This window comes from Castor canadensis, chromosome 9, assembly GCF_047511655.1.
Source record: "Castor canadensis chromosome 9, mCasCan1.hap1v2, whole genome shotgun sequence".
Lineage (NCBI taxonomy): Eukaryota > Metazoa > Chordata > Mammalia > Rodentia > Castoridae > Castor > Castor canadensis.
In genome coordinates this window covers 95,566,061-95,584,350 of record NC_133394.1, presented here as the reverse complement: position 1 = coordinate 95,584,350, position 18,290 = coordinate 95,566,061, and the positions used below count along the sequence as shown (strand labels likewise).

Sequence of the window (18,290 nt, the reverse complement as noted above, 5' to 3'; positions counted from 1 at the left end):
CTTGCTGATCTCCATTCAAATAAGAAATTTAAAAATCTCTAATAGGCGCCAGGTGCCAGTGGCTCACACCTATAACCCTAGCTACTCAGGAGACAGAGATCAACAGGACTGCAGTTCAAGGCAAGCCCAGGCAAATAGTTCCTGAGACCCTATTGCAAAAAAACCTATCACACAAAAGGGCTGGTGAAGTTGCTCAAGGGTAGGCCCTGAGTTCAAGTCCTAGCACCACAAAAAAATAAAATAGTTGAGTAAATCACTATTTATTTTATTATGCACTATCAACTCTCACAGTTTACCTAATTACTGCCAACTTCAAGAATTTCTTTCCCATTCTGTATTTCCTTCAATGTACTGTTTCTTTTTTTCCCTTTGATGTATTATCTTACAGAGATTTCAAGCTATTACATTTCAGGTCCCTGTCTTGCCACGTTACACAACTCCATTGGGTCATTACCCTGGTTACTTTGCTGTTCAGCTCTGAGTCTCTGCTGTACAAAGTCACTTATTTAAAAAAAAAAAAAATTGAGAGGTGGTGTTGCTATGTAGCTCAGGCTGGCCTGAAACTCACTATGTAGCTCAGGTTAGCCTTAAACTCTCAACCTTTTCAATTACAGGTATGCATCACCATTGTCAGCTATTCATTTACTTAAAACCTTTATCTACAGTGCATACTGCACCAATAAAATAGTCGTTTCTTTATCTATACATGGATTGTTTGGAGTGTGGCCATAATGACTTAATTTCCTTCTCAGAGAATTGTTAAAACTGTTAATATTATTGGGGTGCTTTAATCCACATTATCTCATTCAGTCCTCGTAAGAACCCCAGAGACAGATGTTAACCTAACTTTAAGAAGAGGAACTCAGTAACTATGCCTTGAGCCACTTCATGAGCCCTTTTTTGTGTGGTGAATTTTTTTTTTCAAGATTGCGTCTCGCAAACTATTTGCCCCAGCTGGCCTCAAACAGTGATTCTCCTGATCTTGGCCTCCTGAGTAGCTAGGGTTGATTACAGGTGTTAGCCACTGGCACCCGGCATTCAATAACTTCTTGGAAAACTCATACGTGCAAAAAAGAATAGCTTACTAAAGCAAATACTGAGAGAATTATGTTATAATAAATAATTCAAGTCTCGAATGATGGCCCACATAGTATTTTAAAACTCAGTAAATGAATGTGGCATCCTTCCATTAATCATTCTTTAAAGGGAAGCTGACTTAAAAACAATTTCAAATTCATTTAAGGTCTTTTTCGATCTTTGGCACATTATTCTCATAATTTTATTCTTATTTATCTCTGTCTACTATAATGGTTTATTCTGAAGTACAAGCTATATAAAATAGTTCTTAAAAAAGGAAGTCAGAAACACCCAGGACAGAAGATGAATTATGTAACACAAATAATAATAGTCCTTTAAGTTACTCTTTAGTAATTTGAAATACATATTATACATACTATTGTATGGATACTCTGGATTACACTTTCCTCTTTAATATCATAGACCCATCTTTGAAAAGGACTTTTATGACAACTGTAAAACCAGTATAAAATTATGTGAAAGGAAAATGTAGAGGGTAGCATAAAACATAGTATTATAAAACTTTACAAAAATCAATGGCTCTGAATGTTAGCAATTCAGACAGCTGAGGTTCTTCTCCACAATAAAATTATGATAAATAGAATCTTTGCATTCAAAAGAAAAGGCATTTATTATACACAACTATGTCTAACATAAAAATATTTCATCCCATCTTACCATGCAAGCCTCCATTAGAGCAGTATGCATTTCATCTGTTTTATGCTCTTGATCAGCGCCTGCTTCCAAAAGAAATCGCACCATCTCTAGATGTCCTAAACCAAAAATGTGTTGAATTACTTGGAAATATTTTATTTCAAAAAATATTTTTTTTTAAATCACAGAAACACTTAGTTATATTTAACTTACATTATTACATTATAGGCATAATACTAAACTTCTAAACATAAATTATATAAGTGATCCTACTGCCCTAAAAATTGCTGGTACTAGAATCTATGCTGTAAATGAACAGAGATGCCATTTTCCAACATCCAAAATATCCCTTTTATGACCTTTATGAACAAAGGCATGCTATATTTATTTTATTTGTGCTATGTAATAAAGTAGCTTTTATGAACTAGTGGCTTGGTATGATAATCATTCAAGCTACTTTCACAAGGAAGTGTGTTTTAAATTCCAACTAACAAATTTTTTAAGAGTAATCTATCTAAAAATCAAGAACTGCATGTTCTTGCAACAAGATTCAAGTTATATTCACTCATTTATGTAGATATCAATACATCTGTGCACACACCTCTGCATCTTTACAGCTTCAAATAAACCATGTAAGATCGGATGCAAATACCTTGAGTGGTTAAAAAGCAGATTATACAATTATATTTTGAAAAGACTTTAGTTGCCACACAAGAAACAAGAAACAGTAGAAAAATAACTTCCCTACACTGCCCCAGCTTTATTTGGTATGTGATCAATTTGTAATCACATGGAATTTGTGGAAAGGGAGAGTTGTAGATAAACAGTTAAAACAAGACCAAAAGTATAGCGCCTACTACATCTTGTTTTGGCTAACCACCTCTATCTTCCTTTCCTGTCATTCTCACCTCCCAAACATCTACATCAGTGCTCAGTCTCAGCCAGAGTTCTTTTCCTTCCCCACACTCTTGGTTAATCTATGTCCTAGGAAACCTCAATGGAAACAAAGGAAGGGATGAGGGTAATGGATCTCTGGGAGTGGAGACATGCTCTTACCAACTTAGGTCTCTACACAGCTCGTCATTAAAATCTGCAAACCCCAACCTCATTTGTTATTTCTGGAAAGCAGGGTGGAGCTACAAGCAACAAGGAAAGCCAAGAGTAGTCATATGCAGCCCCATTGCAAAGATCTCTGGCCAAAAGAGATTTAGCAGGGAAATACCACTAGTACTGGGTTCTAAAGTGTGAAAAGGGAGACAGCTGTCTAATCAGGGAACTCCAATTCCATCCACTCCCCTCCCCATGAAGATAGGCCTCTGCCATATCACCAACCAGGGTTAGAGAAGTAAGGGACATGAGCTGTGCTTCCTACTTGAAAACCAGTCAACATCAGATATGCAAAAACACTTAAATAATGAGTATTTTTCAAATTTAACTTAAATTTTAGTCATTTCTGTATCTAATCATTACTTTCTTATATTTATAAAGAAAAATTTTCCAAAAGGCATCACAATCTTGGCCACTAACTAGAATGGAACTAAGCAACAACAGGTCTTGAATTAGGTTGAGGAATTCACTCACTCAACAAGTTCATGCAAGTAAAGGTTTAGCCCTGAGAATGACTGCCTCCTTAAATTTTTATATCTGGTATTGTAACAGCTTTTACTTGAGACTTCAGGGTCAAAAGTGATCACTTATTATATGATACAAATGCAGCTTAGCAGCTAGTATAAAACACTGAACTAACTATATAGACACAAAATTGCATGCCATCTTTTATTTTAATGCTGCTTTACTTTAAAGTAAAAAAACTTCACCTCACAAGCCACTTATCTATCACATCTGTATATTCTTAAAAATGTTTGACTCTGTGGCTGTCATTCAAGAATCTAAAACATTATTTGCAGACCAGGCATCTTTTCACACAATTGTCTGGTGTAGCCCATTCAACAGAGGGTTATTTTCTGTATTATCAGTATTTTCAGGTCAGCTGGCAATCAAAGTATCAGATATACTCTGCACCAGGAAAAATGTTCCCAACATGAAAGGCCATCAGAAAATACACTTTATATTAAAATTAAATAACTGTTTCTGATAAAATTGCATCAACTGTCATTTTTTCACTGACAATATTTATAATGTGGAGTCTATATATTTGTAAAGTCTACATATTATATATAAACTATGAAATACTTTAAACACATTTAACATTTAATTATGCACTACAAATAATGTTTCACTATTATTTTAATTTTAAAATCAGATTTAAAAAATAATTATAATTTTGTGTATTTAAAAACTTTGCTACAAAAACAGGTTTATACTTGTACCTTTATAACAAGCTAATGTAAGGGCACTCTCCTTAAATTCATTGGAATGCGTATTAATGCCAGCCCCATTTTCTAGCAGCAATCTGGCTACTTCAACATGTCCAGCACTTCCAGCTTCCATAAGAGGAGTATGACCATTTTCATTATGGTCCTCAATACTAGCACCGGATTCCAAGAGCACCTTTACAACATCTACATAGCCTCCAGCACAAGCATATGTAAGTGCTGTATTGCCTATTTTAATAAAGAAAAACAAAGACATTAACATAAAACACTCCAACAAAAGGAAACATCTAATTTACATTAAGAAAACTGAAATAGAAGTTGTAACTCTAATAATTAGGTAATGGACTAACCTAATTTTAGGAGCTTTAAAAGAACTGGGCAATAATCCCTTGAAACAAACTTTTCCCTTTTCAAATGAGTAAAAGTTATCTTTTAACTTTAATCAGAAAAATGTTTCATAAGCATTATTTTTAAAAATCATAACCTAAAATAATCTGTATATCTCGTATGCCATTCCTTTTAATCATACAGACTTGTAACTTCTAACATTAGTTAACTGATCACTAAGTTACAATAATTTCTAATTGTGTGTGTGTGTGTGTGTGTGTGTGTGTGTGTGTGTATGTGTGTCTCTCTCTTCGTGTCTTACTATGTATATAGCCCAGGATGTCCCTGAACCCTGCTCTGGCATCCTGAGTGCTAGGATTAAATGTGTACACCATCATAAAAAATACTAATACTTTCTTAATGACAAAAATTTAAACTTTTAAAGGAAAAAAGCAACTTCCTGAGTAAAATAAATATTTCATGTAGATTTTCAAATTTATTTAAAACGCCTAATAAAGTCAAATTAATTTTTACATGAAGGAAACTCACAAAATATATTTCCATATAATTTCAGAACTTTTACACATATCTATGTAAGTCCAAATTTGAAAAAACAATTAGTTTATGCTATAGTTATATACCCTTTTGGGACACAATGTTATCATAGCTTTCTTTTTCCATAAGCACAGTTTAGCAACAGTAGGAAATGATGGACCAGCTCATTGTCCCATATCCTTCCTTCTATTCTCCCCAGAAAACAGGGAACTGGGCTTTAAGAGCTATAACTCATACCTCTCCACTTCCAAGAGGGTGGTCTGTCCAACTTGGTCAGTTATATCTAATCTAAAACAACCTTAATAGACCAAGTAATTGCCCTTATAAACAAAACAAAACACAATACTTACACAAATCTGTAGTACTTCTAAGAAACAGAGCATTGTGAAAACACTGGTAACGATCATGTCCATGTGAAACAATTATTAAACAGAAGGATGCTACTATTTGTCAAAATGAAAAAGAAATATGCATGACCTGTTGAAGACTGTGCATTGACATCGGCTTTATGAGCTAGCAGCAACTTCACAATTTTGACATGTCCTCCATTAGCAGCAGCCATCAAAGGTGTAATGTCACCTTTAATCCCCCTGTCTTCGACATTTGCATGCATTGCCAACAAAACCTTGGGAAAGAAAAATGAAGTTTAAAGGATATTGGAAAATTTCATCAAGAAGTTTGAATTTGTATTGATAAGATTCATCAAGGTCAATAAACACAAAGTTTATTTAACAAAACTACTTGAGGGATTAAGAGCTTAAAAAGTTTATTTTACTAATACAAACCTGTGCAAGCTCATAGTATCCAGCAGAACAAGCTAAACAAAGGAGGCTCTCCCCTTCCTCAGTGTGTTCATTTACACTTCGCCCTTCAATGAGTAACTTCCGCACAGCATTCACATCTCCTTCTGAACAGGCTTCTGCCAAACTGCGGCTATTGAGGGAAAAATACTACAATTTCAGGATATAATAAAAAAAATTTCACAGTCTTGTTTTTTTATGTCAGTCTTGAGGGTATTGCTAAACAAAAATAATCATAATATAATGAAATGAAAGCTAAAAATGACTGAATTCAATGGCCTTAAAATGTTATACATAAAAGCTACTGAATTGAAATTATCAATGTTCTTTAATGTTTTCAATTATGTAACTGAAGGATAAGTCTAATTTATGGAAAGGGGAGAAATAACAGATAAGGTAAAATTTTATAAAATTGTACACAAAATACAAATTGTACTTACACTTCTTTTGTTCAGTCACTAGAAAACTTATGAAATTTAATAAAAAGCATAAAATGGGAAAAATATGTACTAATTATAAAGTCTATCTAACTCTTTCCATCAAGTAAAGGGAAACCAGAGAAAAAGATAGAAGCATGTAATATTAATAAAAGGATAATGAACACAGTCTGTCATATTTTAGGGTAAGTTTCAAAAAATTTAGGCAAGTAAAATTAAGGAGGGAAAAAATAGAACAGAAAATTAGACTAAAAGAAAGTTTTTGTTCTTTAAATTTCCCAAAAATTACTATAGACATTCTCTTTGGTTCTGGATAAAATTCATTCTAAATACAGGAATATTACTATTCTCCTTATTTCAACTGTAACTCAACCTCTTGAACTTGGCCTTGTTTCAGTTACTAAAGGTACCACTGGATAATCTCTTTTCTCTACCTCTGCTATAACTATCAGCCATTCAAGACCATTATACTTAGCCAGGTTATGGAAAATCTCCTAACCTGTCTCTCTACTTCCACGTTTATTTTCCTTCAGGCTCCTTTCAACAAGTCAGTCATAGAGATCTTGTTTAAAGAAAAGTAGATCATGATCAGAATCCTCCAATCTCAAGCCATGGTAAAAGCCAAAGTCCTTACATTATCTTCCCAGAGTCAGGATACCATGCTCCTCTCTCCTTTTTACCACTCTGGCTTTATCTCATCCCCTCTCAACCATTATTCCTTCTACTTTGGCCCCAGTATCGTTACTGTTATTCACTAAATATGCTAAGTGAGCTCCAACCTCAAGATAAAATTGCACTTGCTGTCCTACCAAGACATTTTCTCTTTCTCAGGTATAGCTAGCAACCTTACCAATTTCAGGTCTTTGCTAAAAAGCCATCTAAGTGAAGACTTCCCTGGCCCTCACCTCCCCATTAAAAATGCAATGACTTCCAACCCAGATACTACCCTAGAAGTTCCCTTTTTAAATTTGTTACCCCTAGTTCTGTTTCATACTATATATTTCACTTAAACTGTATTGTCACCTTACAAAAGCAAAAGTCTCAAAGGTGGCTTCTCTCTTCATGGAATACTGACAATCACTAGGCCCGTGATCTCTATCACTTTTAAGCAAATTTAAGAAAAATCTTTCCCACAATACATTTCCTGTGTAAGAACATACCTTTCTTCATGCACATACCCTCTTTTACTGTTTAGACTTTTCATTTTATATAGCTTTAAAACAACCTTATAGGATCTCTACCTCAGAATAACTAAACTGCAGAACTTTGGGTAAAGGTCATATTTATTCTGGCATGTGACACTGCACTTAACTAATATTAAATTTGCACTTAGTCAATACTTCTCAAGCTTTACTGAATGAATATGATTGCCTCAAACATAATGCAATTTCACAAAATCTAAAATAATCTGTGAATTGTAATTTTTCTTTTCTACTTCCTGCTTGAACTAGCTTTAACTACTCTTCAAGGTCTTTTAGTTTTCTTTCTTGCCACTCTCAGCATGCACCACATTAAAAATACCTGGAGATTATCGATAGTATTATAGGCTAGTAAAACAATATTAACTAAAGAACTGAACCCAAAAATAACTAAAGAAAGTCCATCTAGGAAAAGCAAATTAAATTAAAACACAAAAATCTGGATGAAGACAAAGAGCTAAGAGAAATACCAAATTCATATACTTTCTAATTTTATACAACTTATGGTTTTAAAGGATAGTGCATATAAAGTTAGGAAAAGACTTTTTTGGTATAACTGGGATCTGAACTCAGGGCTTTGTGCTTGCAACTCTATCAAATTGCTTGAGTCACGCCTCCAGTAAATTTTGCTCAGTTACTTTGTAGATGAGGTGTCTCCAACCATTTGCTAGGGCTGGTCTCAAACCATGATCCTCTGGATCTCAGCTTTCCAAGTAACTATGATTACAGGCATGAGCCACGAGTGCCCAGCTCAAAAGAAAAATTTTTAAAAGACAGTTGTTCAATGCTATCATTTTCTCTCTAAACCCTTATCTACAATCTATACACATGCACACAGTATCAACAATGGACTACATATAGGATAGCAGTTCCGTAAGATTATCACCTAGTGTCCTTATAGCTGTCTTAGTTTGGCAAGTATTCTACATTAAAATCACCTAAGGATGCATTTCTCAAAGCTACCCAGGACTGTAATAGAATATTCCCATTTTCACAATTGGTAAAATAAGTCAAATGCATTTGTTGTAGTTAGAGGTGGGAAGAAAAAAAAGAGTTCACTGAGAATTGGAAACAGTAATATATTAATAATATCGTTTTCAGGTACTTCTGGAGTTTATATCCATTTGTCAACACACATCCATAACTCTATTTGCATGTGAGACGGTAATTTTTTAATTGCATAATTATCACCAGAAAACAACATCAAGTTATAAAAAAATTACTCGGTGGTTGCTAACTCCAAAATATACAAGGCAAACAATTTACTGGATCTATGACTTTTTTTTTTTTTTTTTTTTTTTGCGCAGTACTGGGGTTTGAACTCAGGGTCTACACCTTAAAGCATTCCATCAGTCATTTTTTTTATGTGATGGGTTTTTCCAGATAGGGTTTCTCAAACTACTTGCCCAGGCTGACTCTGAACTGCAACTCTCCTGATCTCTGCCTCCTGAACAGCTAGGATTATAAGCATGAGCCACCAACACCCCGCTGATCAATGGCTTCTTAAAAACTTCATGAAATAAGCAAATAAAAATCTTTCCCTTTGAAATGGTCAAAACTGCACATGAAATGGAAAATGATACAACTAACTGAACAGCATTTACTACTTTGTCACCAATACATAAAAAAAACAACAAAATTTAAGTAAGCAAAAGGTCTTTGGTACTGGTTTCAAATTCAGGGCCTATACCTTGAGCTACTCCATCAGCCCGTTTTTGTGATGGTTTTTTCCGAGACAGGGTCTCATAAACTATTTGCCCAGGTTGACTTCGAAGCAAAAGGTCTTTTTATTTTATTTTATGTTTTAAATAAAACATTGGCTAAGAAGTCAGCCTTGCAGCCAGAAAGACATTAGAGCTCTGCCACTTGTACGAAATAGGAGTTAAAACAAAATCTGTGACATAACAAGGTTTTTGTGACTACAGATACCACATATTAAGAGGCTTAGCACAGTGTCAACCACAAAATAAATGCTGAATAAATGGCAGAAATTTTTATTCTTTAAAAAAAAAAATGTTTTTCATAATGATCATAGCAAAAAATAGCACTTAAATAGCACTTACTTGTCCGACTGCCCTGCATTTGCTGTGCTTTCAGCTCTCATACGGGTAAGCGCAGCGGCAGCTTCATCCAACGCACAACTGACAGACGATGTCAACCTCCGGAGTACTTCAGGATCTGCAAAGGCTTTACCATCTGCAGTGGATAATTTGCCGATTCCTGTTGTATTATTTTTACACCAACAGACATATACCAGAAAGGAAATACAAAGCACAATTCATGTTACTTAAGTGTGTGTATATACATATAAAAACAAATAACCAACAAATGGTACAGAAGACATACATATTGTTTGCCTAGAATCTTCTGGGAAATCACTCTTCTTTAATTTTGTAAAAACCTTATTCCTCCCATGTGGTTATGATCTTGTCACATTTTGGTGCTAAATGTGGGTCTTTAGCCTATGCTGGGACTACTAGGAGTCCTCACTTAGACAACTGTCGTGTCTTTGTAAGAATGTACAAAGGTTGCTAAACTGGTGAGATGTGAGTCATGAGCTATTTAGTCACTTTTATCACCACATACAGAAAGACTGCCCAAAATAAAGTCAACATGGAGAACAGAGAAACAGAAAAAAAGAGAAAGAGTACTGAAAAAATATATTTTTGACTTACTGACGCAGTAATGCCAGCACCCTTACTGTATTTTTAATAAATGTCCAATATTTTGCTTAAGAATGTTTACTTGGTTATCATTTATGCCCAAAAATAGCCCTAAAAGACATTCTAGGCTATAATACTAGAATAAACATATATATACATGAGTATATGTATATATACTCATAAAATATAAAATATACACACACATAAACATGAGTATGTCTTCTATAACTTACTATCTACTCGAAATCATATCTATAAGAATTGTTCAGAACACCAAAAGAAAAAAATCTAAAAACAGAAATAGTAACCATTTGAATGCAATATAATTTTTACTTTCTCAAATATCCAGGTAAAGCAAGTTTACCTCTAACCTTCATTATTCTAAATTGATTATGCTTACTCTAGGCTGCCCCATCTATATCACCTGTGGTGCTTTTCAAAAATACAGCTGCTAAGCTCTCCTGTATCTGCAGACACAATGCAGTAAATAGAAAGCAGGGCCTAGGCAGCTATGTATGATTCTGATACAAAATGAAGATCCAGAACTTTTTATGTAATTCTGAAGGATATCACAGAACCCTAACATTTACTGTTAGGGTGTGGTCCATTGAATGGAAGCACTGCTATTACTTAGGACCTTGTCAAAAATGCAGAATCTCAGTCTCCATGATATATTGATCCAAAAATCCCCATTTCTGAACTGACCACTATAGTAATTCAGACACACATTAAAGTTAAGGAGACATAATCAGTAGGTTTATAAACAAAGTATTTAATAAAGGCAGAGATGAAAATTACCAGCTACTTTATAATAAATAACATATACGGACAAACAAATATATTTAACAACAGTGAAGGGGGGTACAAATGGCATCAAATATATCGTATAAAGCCAAAAATAAATCTGGCAAGAATCCTTTATGATTTTAGCTATAACAAAGTGTTCATAGTTCACAAATTTTATATGTGTCAATTAAGACGTACAAAGAATATAAACAGTATTGGCCTGGTAAAACTGACAATGGTTATATAATTTGCTACCTTAATATTATTATTCATACTATATTCTGAATTTGCCATAGTAGTAGTATTCAAATAAATTATCTTATCTTTATTGAAATATATTATGTCACTAGTGAAGTTACGGTCACAGATTTCAATGAGATAATTAGCTCCAATCTTAAAAATTTGTGAGTGACAGCAAAAGAGAAGTAGGCCAGAGGATAAATATGGATTAGCAGAAAGTAAATCACTTTTTTGCTTTAAAAAGAAAGAACAAAATCATACACTTTAATTCTTTATGAACTTCTCATATATTCATAAAGGAAATTTTAGCAAATATAACCAGGAAATAATGGAAGAGAGATGATAATCTTTCAAATGAATAAGCTGTGATAAAAAAATTAATTATACTAGCTATCCCAAATTACAGTGATCCCTTTTGTTTTCCTGGTATTATTCAATTATTAGATATTAACCAGCAAAGATCAAAACAGAAAAAGAACATGATGGCTAGATTGTTCTTTCCCACTTCTGACATATAATCAACTGAAAAGAACCACAAAATTTTAGAAAATGATTTCAAAAGCAGAGTTCTATACATTCAATAGAAATTGTCAGATAAACTCAAAAAATTTTGCCTTTTGTGTATCTTTTCTCAAAAAAGGTATTAAAATTCTCAATCTTATTCCTTCTCACCATCATAAAAAGATAATCAATAAAACAGTATGTATATAATACAAAACGAAATACCATAATTAGCCTTACCAAAAACAAACTAGATCTTAGTTGGTCAAATATCTGTATCTGAATTATGATTTATAGAAAATAGAACACATTAACGGTATTATGGCAAAATTCATGCAGTGAGATAAATGGTTGTCTCTTCAACAAATAAACAGAAAAAATAAAAAAGGAACTATTATGATTAAAGACACTTAAGAAAAATAATAAACATTAAAGAATATATAAACCTTGTTTGAATCAGGATTCAAACAAGCCAATTGTAAAAAGAAAATATGCAGCCATGAGTGGAAGTGGGGCCTGTAACTCTAAACACAAGAGGATCATGAGTTCAGGACCATCTTGGACTATATAGTGACACCTTCTCTCAAAAATACCCTCCAAAAAGAAAGAAAATATAGTGGGAGACAATATAAAATGACACGAAGCTTAGATCTGCTTTAAATTAACATGGGTGAGGATATCAGCAGAGTGGTAATAGATGAACAAAAAACATGACTATCTTTATACTGGTTTACTGGAAATGGATAATGCACATACAGAGGGTTCATTATGCTATTCTAAACTTGTGTGAGGTTCTTCATTACAAAAAAAAAGGAAATGAAAGAACAAGAGAAGTTAAAGGTAGGAAAAGTGAGGAAGGAAGGAAATAAAAAGGAATTATGTATATAATCCCTTATTAAAAACACTGTTCCTGTGGGGCAATACAATCCACTTCACAAAAAATATGATTCACTTTAAAAGGTTTCAAGAAACAGCCTATACCAAACACCGGAGGAGTGTTATATACAGTTAATTATAATTAATTACTGTTATGGTAGTGATCTGTGAAGTTCTGCAATTCCTAACTACTAAACCACTGCCCCTAGGAGAAATACAGGATTAGGCTACTACAAGCCTCTGGCCGCAACATTTCATTAATGTTCCATGTGTTTCTGTTTAAAGACATCTTATTGAATATACAGTTGATTTATTAACACTGAATTCACAGTCAACAGCACTGTAACTCATTCCTGAATATAGCTTACCTAACACGTTATCCACATAAAGCTCACTATACAGCCTTCTCATAAAAACACTAGACAGCAATTCAGCATTATGCTTGGGGCCATTTTATTTTCTTGCAGAGATAGGGATCAAACTGAGGATCTTACGTATGCCAGGCAAGCACTCTACTGCTCAACTACATCCTCACCCCTTTGGGGAGTCATTTTAAATAGTGAAAAGGCACAAAAATGTGAAAAACATGGCACTAAATAGGCCGCTAAAGGATACTTGTGTATGAAAGATGACATAAGAAAATAAAGGAACATGAACACAGGGTGATTTATTTTTCACCATTTTGTGCCTCATCATGGAAGGCTATGAATACTGATTTGGAGGTTACAAGTACATGGAATTCACTAGTAATGAAGGTCAACTCTGTAAGAAGTCCTTTTCAAAAGGTAAACTGAAGCATGTGGACTTTATTCTAGTAATGAAAAGTAGAATAGGTTTTGGAAAAATGCTTCATGTAATTCTCTAGAAAATGACTGATCAACCTTTAGAAACTACCACATTAAATACATATGAAAACATATTTCTACTAAGTTTTTATTACATTTATATGTGAGTAGACTTATTAGTACATGGAGTTTAGGCATACCTGCAGCTTCTAGTAAAGCTTCCAGTCTAGCTTGTGTTTCTGGATCTACTGTCCTGAGGTCTGCACCATCAGCAGTACCAGACAAGAGCAACTTGGAAGCTGTTTCCAACATTGGATTTTCCAAATCATCCTGATCCAAAATGAAAGACTCCACCTAGAAAACAAATACAAAAATAAAAAAAAAAAAGGGAAGAGAGGAATGAAAAGGGAAAGGGAAAGAGGAAAAACAGCAGGAGAGGAGAGGGAGGAAAAATATTTTAATACGAGGATCAAATATGAATACAATGGAAACCCTAAATACATTCAAAGGACTCAATATTTGAGCCCACTGCCTAACTAAAGAAGAAAACTAAATTTGTACAAATTAAGATTTTATTATTCAACTACAGTTTTAATTTTTGCCTACTGAAACTGTATGTTTATTTTCCATTTTAATGGTTAGGCTATGAAATGCTTGGCTCTAAATCAGTGTCACATCTTCCCCAGCTCCTAAGTAGTTTAAACATTCTACTTTCAAGATCTTTTCACACACTTATAAAGTATTGAGCTCCCAAGGACTTCATAAAACAGATATAGTTACTGGTATTTACAATATTAGAAACTGAATTACAGTATCTAAAAAACCCTACATCCATTAGTACAACCACCAATTTCTTTAGTCATTAAGTACTAGAAAGATGTCAAACCAAGGCAGATATGAGTTTTAAAATTCTAATTTATGCTTAGAAGTTTGATTTTTATCATTTCAACAAATACCGCCAATTAAAATGACAGGCTCACTTCAATCACTTTTGAGAATGTTTGCCAAATACCCAAATTTGTTAACAGTACTTTGTCACTTGTACTTTCCAGTAAAAAATGGCATGTCTTGAAAAAAAGTGCCTGATTTACCTTATATGTCAAAAAATAGCACATAAAACTCCACAAAAACACTGTATTTTTGTATTCCGAAGTGTTTTATCAGGGCTGGTAGAATAGCTCAAGTGGCAGAGAACCTGCCAAGCAAGTGTGAGGCCCTGTGTTCAAGACACAGTACCACCAAAAGTAAGTAAATAAAGTAGTGGTTATGTGTACTTCCCATTTGCTATACACAAGAATATTAAAAGGACTCCTTAAAAGGTGGAGCTTTTATAAAATTGGTTATTTTTCTTACATCGTCAATGACATTCATAAAGTGAAACTCGTTTACCTACAACTAGTTTTGCACCATCAGTACACATGTCAACTCAGTATAAATTGCAAATAACATTTTAGTATTATGATGAAAATAGTTTTGAACCTTAGGCTCCCTGAAATGGTCTCTGGCACCCCGAAGAACCTACAGAATGTATACTGAGAAACTAACTGTAAAAACAAGAGTCCATTACAAGAAAATTAAAGAATTAGAATAAGTTAAGATAATGGAGCAAAATTTTGTTTGATATTCATGATCACAGTGCTTACAAAGAGATATTAAAATAGGTTGTTTTGTTTGCTAATACAAAGTTGCTAATTATTATAAAAATTATCACTAACATGATCTAAAGAAGTTTATATAAAAAATCTAAGGTATTTCTCTTGGTTTGTTTTTGAGACAGGGTTTTGCTATATTGTCAAGTCTAATCTTGAACTCCTAGGCTAAACCATTCATCCTGCCTCAGCATACCTACTCCTGGGACTGGAGGCATGCACCACCACACTGGGCAGAAATCTAGAGAAATAAAATGTATTCTGAATAACACTATAACAACAAAAATAGAAAATTAACAGCCTATAACACATTATGATCATGTCTATTCTTCAGAAGATCAAGATTAAGAAAAATATTTAAGGAAGTAAATTTATAACAACCATAACATCAAAATTCTGTATTGTTCCATCTTTGAAAGTCACCTATGGAATAACCATGCACACTGCTATGTTTAATTAAATCTCATTTAATATTATATGAGATTTCTAATATTTCGAAGGCAAATATATATAAAATACTACAAAAAGTGGTGCCTGTAAATTTTCATAATTTTTTTCCTTTTTTTTTTATTTTTGGGGTGACACTGGGGTTTAAACTCAGAGCATCATGCTTATGATGATGCCTGAACCACACCTCCAGTCCATTTTGGTCTGGTTATTTTGGAGATCGGGTCTCAGAAACTATTTTCGTGGGCTGGCCTCAAACCCTAATTTCCCCAATTTCAACCTCCCAAATAGCTAGGATTATAGCCATGAGCAACCAGCACCTGGCATCCATAAAATTTTGAACTATACTTGATCAATCAAAAACAAATGTTAACATGTCAGAGAAAAACATTATTACTAAAGGCAGCAGAAAAAGTATGACAAAACAAGAATCATAAAAGCTCATTAATTAAAATGTTGTAGTTTACAAAGATCAATGGTTAATGTGTTATACTTTAGGAAGATAACTTTGGGCATGGCATAATTCAAAATTATAGCAATAAAAAATGGTTCCTCATGTTGAAGCATGATCAAAAAATGAGGTTTTTTTTTTTTTTTTTTAACAAAAAAGCTGTTTTCCAATAAGGCCCTGGGTTCACTCCAGGTACCAGGGGTGGGAGGGGGGAGACCAAGGGTGTTAAATCTGTTAAAAAGACATTACATATAGAATAATATGAAAGGATTTTGATTAAACTCAGTAATTTATATAAGTGGAGAGGAAGAAGGCATGTGGCACTGGCCGACAAGTATAAAATTTCTATATGATAAAATAGAGGGTTCACTGTAGAAAAAGTCAGGTTATAAGTTAGATCATGGAAGGTACTAAATTTCAATTAAAAGTGATTTTCTGACAGAAAGTCTGTGCTACACTGCGTCACATCTAAGCCTGATGAAAACTTACTAAGAAAATTACATTTCAATCATTTAATGAGAAGCACAGAAACATTTGCTTTTTTACTTACTAATTTTCTCCACAGAAAGCATGGCTAAGGGATTTACTGGAATGCAGTTGGTTAGGCAAAATAACTTATGGCGGACAACTACTTCAAAACAAAACTGCATGGGATTCCGAATGTTTCCTACACAAGGAAATAAATGTATGAGGTACCAGGACAATTATCTTGATCAGAATATAACATATTGTACATATGTATTGAATTCTCACATCGCATCTCATAAATATGTACAAATGTTGTATGAATTAAAAACTGTGTAAAAAAAACCAAAAACCTTAAGAATAAATTAAAACATCCCCATAAAAGTTTGTAAGTTGATTCTTAGGTCTACTATTCTTACTATAGGCAAAACTTGATACCTTAAAAATGTATTTAGCAACTCGAATGGCTCATGTGGTAGAGTACCTGTCCAGCAAGCATGAGGCATAGAGTTCAAACCCCCAGTACCACTACCACCAAAAAACAAACAAAAAAAAAGTACACTTACATGAAACATGAAAATCTATATAGGGAACTTTTAAAAAGGAGGGGGAATTAATGGGATAAAAGAAAAAGAACAGGACTGGGTATTTATTGTTTGAGATTAAGGAGTTAATTTCAAGGACACCATTAGGATATGAGGACATAGGTGCCAATACTGCTTGAGCTGTTTTCCTGCATATCCTAAGCAAGTTTCTCAGTCATCTCCAAACCCTTATTCTGACAAGTTTTCTTCATGTATTTATCACACATAACATCATATATATCTTGTGGTTTTCAATACTACATGAAAGCAGGGACTTTGTTTTTACTTACTGATGCACACCCACCAACTATGTATGTCTAACACATTTTCAGGACCCAAGTACCTTTTTTTTAGTGGTACTGGGGTTTGAACTCAGGGCCTCACACTCTCTAGGCAGGTGCTCTTGAGTGACCACATGAGTTACTCCACCAGCCCTCAAGTAATTTTCTGAGAAGGAAACTTGTAATGAAGTTGAAATTTATCAGATGATTTTGAGATCTTCCCTTTCATATTATAAAAGACCCTAAAGAAAGGACAGCTAATCGTAAGAAATAAATTTTAATAGTTTATTTTATAGATGTTATAGAGGATATAACAAAATCTTACTTTAGGTAGCAGGTAGGAAAAAAGCTATCTTCACTGATTTATTAAACACATTTATTGCAAATATTCTATGTGCAAAAGATATACTACTATGGAGGATAAAGAGATGTGTAAAAACTAACTGTATTATGTAAGAACTTATTTCTTTAATGAGGTGTACAAATGTACAATACAGAGTGAAAAGGACATAAGGTAATGGGGGCAGGGACTCGAGCTATACAAGTTCAGAGAGAAAGGAGAACTCCATTAACATCAATTACCCTTTCTTCCAACTGGAGGGCTGGGGATGTAGCTTCGTAGTACAGTGTAAATAGCATATAGAAAGCCCTGGGTTTGATGCTGTAAGCTATTCCTTTTCCAACTGGAAAGATCCTGTGCTACATTACAAAATAAGTGAAGAGACTGATATAAGGAGATGCAATCTTACAAACATTCAAAAATAAGTAATTCACATATAAATCTAAAGCAAATTATGCATATATACCTCTTATGATATCCACAGCTGAAAAAGATCAGATTAAAAATTGAAATGCATTTTCCCACTGAAATCTACATCATTTTTATTAAGCAACTTATACAGAAAAAATTCATATTGAATCCCAACCAAGTTCTGGAACATAAACACTTTAAATGGTCTGAATAAGAAATTTAAATAATTTTTTGTCGTGACAGGGATTGAACCCAGGGTCTTGTACATGTAGACAAGAACTGTGCCACTGAGCTACACCCCCAGTCCTTTAAATAACTTATTTAAATGGAATGTACAAATAACTTTCATGAAGAGAACAGTAAAGGGATAACTTTAAGTTTATTCTCTAAGGGAAAAGATAGCAAAGTAATGTATATGTAAAGCAT

At 33.6% G+C, this 18,290-nt stretch overlaps 1 protein-coding gene across 6 annotated transcripts in view; it reads right to left on the bottom strand.

Annotated features, from left to right (window-relative positions):
* The window catches only part of Ankrd17 (ankyrin repeat domain 17), a 153,435-nt gene that overhangs the window by 74,637 nt on the left and 60,508 nt on the right, over positions 1-18,290 (bottom strand). For all 6 annotated transcript variants that reach the window (XM_020157111.2, XM_020157112.2, XM_020157113.2 and 3 more), the window contains exons 2-7: positions 13,437-13,590; positions 9,449-9,605; positions 5,735-5,882; positions 5,427-5,574; positions 4,062-4,295; positions 1,756-1,850 (exon numbers count right to left, since the gene is read on the bottom strand). In XM_020157111.2, coding sequence (XP_020012700.1) covers positions 1,756-1,850; positions 4,062-4,295; positions 5,427-5,574; positions 5,735-5,882; positions 9,449-9,605; positions 13,437-13,590 — 936 coding nt within the window. The remainder of the gene's footprint in view (positions 1-1,755; positions 1,851-4,061; positions 4,296-5,426; positions 5,575-5,734; positions 5,883-9,448; positions 9,606-13,436; positions 13,591-18,290) is intronic.